Below are 3,524 nucleotides of genomic sequence, written 5' to 3'. Positions count from 1 at the left end.
CCAGCCTTAGACCAGGTCAGTCAACGCACGTATTTGGTCAAGCGAGGGAGCAGTCACCATCATTCTATGGCTTCTATAATGGGTTGGAGGTATACCGTCCAACTTGCTCAACTTGTAGCTCTATCCAAAATTCTGGAAAATGAGACTAGGGTTTTGAAAATACTCACTTGCAATAGCTCTGTCGTTGCCGAGAAAGGGGATCCACCATCGCGGAGAAGAACCCGCATGCCTATGCCGGAGAAGATGCTCACGGCGGCGCCGCTCGCCCAGTCCAGCACGGTCACACAGTCACCAGTCAAGTAATGGACGGTTGACTCTTGACGACGTGGCCCTGGGTGGACCCCACCAGTCAGAGCACATAACCCCAAATGTCCTAACCAAATCTCAGCCTAACTAACAGCCAGCTAGCCCCATAAACGGGTTGTCTTGCTTGAGCTATTTCTGCGTCGCATGAGAGTCATTACAACCAACGACGTCGTATGAGAGACAATTCAACTCAAAGACGTTCGCATGGAAACGATTCGCCGATTTATTTAAGTCAAAGTGGACATAAAGTTGGACATTCCTTACATGCATGCAGCCTTAGACCAGGTCAGTCCACGCAGGTGTTTGGTGAAGCGAGGGAGCAGTCACCATAGCGTCCAACTTGCTCAACTTGTAGATAGTTTTATAATGGGTTGGAGGGACGATCCTCGAACAACCGGCCGGTACCATTTTATTACCCGCGACGATGATTCCGGCAGCCGCGTTGACGGTGTTGCTGCTGCAGCTCGGCCTCTCGACGGCGGCGGCTCAGGTTACGCCAAGTGCAGGGCCACCGCCACCGCGCTGCCCGACCAGCTGCGGCGGCGTGACCGTGCCATACCCGTTCGGCATCGGCGACGGCTGCCACCGGCCGGGGTTCAACCTCACCTGCGACCAGACGCGCGGCGGAGAGCCGCGGCTGCTCGTTGGTGGCGACCTCCAGGTCCTGGAGATCTCCCTGGCCAAATCAACGGTGCGGGTCGTGGACGCCGCGGGTCAGGTCAAGCTCACCTTCTCCGGGGGGCTCGACGGCACCGGCACGTGGGGCGGGCTCGACGCCGGCGGCCCGTACGTGTTGTCGGAGACGCGCAACCAGTTCGTCGTGACGGGGTGCAACGTGCAGGCCACGCTGCTCGGGGACGGCGGCAGCGGCAGCGGCGGCAACGTCGTCAGCTGCTGCTCCTCCTTCTGCTCCATCAACGACAAGTGGACGGGCGCCGTGACGAGCTCCACTGGCTACGGCGGCGGCGCATGCTCCGGCATCGGCTGCTGCGACACACCCATCCCCATCGGCCGTCCGTCCTACGGCGTGGAGATCAAGTCGCTGGATTCCAGCAACGAGTACGCCGACCGGCTGCCCATCGCGGTGCGCATCGCCGAGAGGGGTTGGTTCGATGGGGCCTCCGTCGCGCTCCTCAACGACTCAACCGGGTACTCGCCCACGCGCCGGCCGGCCGTGCCCGTCGTCCTTGATTTCGCAATAGATTCCATGCCGGTGGTGGTGCCAGGGGTGGCGACGTCGGGCTGCCCCGTGGACACACGGAGGAGCGCGTGCCGAAGCAGTCATGCCTCCTGCCGCAACGTCTCCGGCATCTACCGCAGCGGCTATGTTTGCCGGTGCCTGGACGGGTACCAGGGCAACCCATACCTCTCCGGCGGATGCCAGGACATCGACGAGTGCAAGCTGCCGGGCATGTGCTTCGGCCAGTGCACCAACACCGGCGGAGGGCACCTATGCCGGTGCCCGCATGGCGCCCAAGGCGACCCGCGCATAAGAAATGGCTGCATCAAATCTTCTCTAGGTGAGCAACAATACAAGCTGATTGCACATCCGATCTTGCATGTGTTCATGCTCTGTTTCAGAGATTCTTATTTATTTCACAACAAAGATGCATTATTTGTGCACATTGTCCAGGTTTAAGTGTCGGCGTTGGAGTTGCCAGTGGAGTGGGGCTTCTAATCATGGCATTTGGTGTCATTTTGGTGACGCGAAAGATGAAGCAACGGAGGACAAAAATGCTCAAGAAGAGATTCTTCAAACAAAATCGAGGGCATCTGTTGCAACAATTGGTGTCTCAGAAGGCTGACATTGCTGAGAGGATGATCATCCCCTTGGCGGAGCTACAAAAGGCCACGAATGATTTCGAAAAAGCTCGCGAGATTGGTGGAGGAGGGCATGGCACGGTGTACAAAGGGATCATGTCGGACCTTCATGTCGTGGCGATCAAGAAGTCCAAGGTCGCGATTCAGAGGGAGATTGATGAATTCATAAATGAGGTAGCCATCCTCTCGCAGGTCAACCATCGGAATGTGGTGAAGCTCTTTGGGTGCTGCCTAGAGACGGAGGTGCCATTGCTAGTGTACGAGTTCATTTCCAATGGGACCCTTTACCATCATCTTCATGTCCAAGAACCCATGCCATCCCTTACATGGGAAGATCGGCTAAGGATCGCAACTGAAACTGCAAGAGCTCTCGCCTACCTTCACTCGGCCGTTTTGTTCCCTATAGTCCACAGGGATATCAAATCACAAAACATTTTGTTAGACGGAAGTCTCATAGCAAAGGTGTCGGACTTTGGAGCTTCTAGGTGCATTCCGGTCGAGCAAAAAGGGCCCACAACTGCTATCCAAGGGACAATTGGGTACCTAGACCCCATGTACTACTACTCGGGACAGCTGACCGAAAGGAGCGACGTCTACAGTTTCGGCGTCCTCCTCATGGAGCTTCTTACTAGGAAAAAACCGTGCTCATATAGGTCATCCCAGGAGGAAACTCTTGTCGCATATTTCACCGCTTCGCTAGCAGCAGGCAAGCTGGTTCGAGTGCTAGATCCTCAGGTCATCAAAGAAAGTGGCAAGGAGGTTGAAGAGGTGGCTATGTTGGCAGTGGCATGCGTCAGGATTGAAGGAGACTACCGACCAACCATGAGGCAAGTGGAGATGACACTCGAGAGCCTTGGGGTCTCTCATGATAGCTTTGTCATGCATGACATGGATGTGGTGAAGTATCCAGTGATTAAGGGTACAAACTTGGAGGAAACAAGCCGGCAGTATAGCTTGGAAGCAGAGTATTTGTTATCATCAAGGTACCCCCGGTAGTTAATCTATTTCTTGTGTGGCTAGTTTAATTTGCCAATTAATGATACCTTCTATAATTGGATATAAACAAGGTTGTAATTAATGGTTTGTGTGGTAATGTAATATTTTATGAAGGAAACAACGAGACTCAATATATGTGTCTATACCATGTGGAGTTGTGCAGTAGTGCAACAGAAATGCAAGTGTTATTAAAAAACAAAGATTGAATGATACTTTAAGAAATGTATACCCCCAGAGATAATATGCTTGTAAATGATAATTTCTATTAACACAACAATAGTAGACATTCTCCCTCGATAACATTATAAAATTACCATTTAGAGATGACCAGAATTTCAATTATAACACATTTCTATCGCGATAGGAACCTTCCAAGAACACTTGAAGCATACTTGGAGTAA

General features: G+C 53.0%; 1 protein-coding gene across 1 annotated transcript; it reads left to right on the top strand.

Annotated features, from left to right (window-relative positions):
• The first annotated feature begins 669 nt into the window (after window positions 1–669).
• On the top strand, window positions 670–3,267 carry LOC123429176 (wall-associated receptor kinase 2-like). The gene is made up of 2 exons (XM_045113235.1): window positions 670–1,826; window positions 1,940–3,267. Exons 1-2 carry the CDS (start codon window positions 731–733, stop codon window positions 3,121–3,123), a joined length of 2,280 nt encoding a protein of 759 aa, XP_044969170.1. The 5' UTR covers window positions 670–730; the 3' UTR covers window positions 3,124–3,267.
• The last annotated feature ends 257 nt before the right edge of the window (window positions 3,268–3,524 follow it).

Source organism: Hordeum vulgare, chromosome 2H (assembly GCF_904849725.1).
Source record: "Hordeum vulgare subsp. vulgare chromosome 2H, MorexV3_pseudomolecules_assembly, whole genome shotgun sequence".
NCBI classification, from domain to species: Eukaryota; Viridiplantae; Streptophyta; class Magnoliopsida; order Poales; family Poaceae; genus Hordeum; species Hordeum vulgare.
This window is presented reverse-complemented; position numbering and strand designations above follow the sequence as displayed.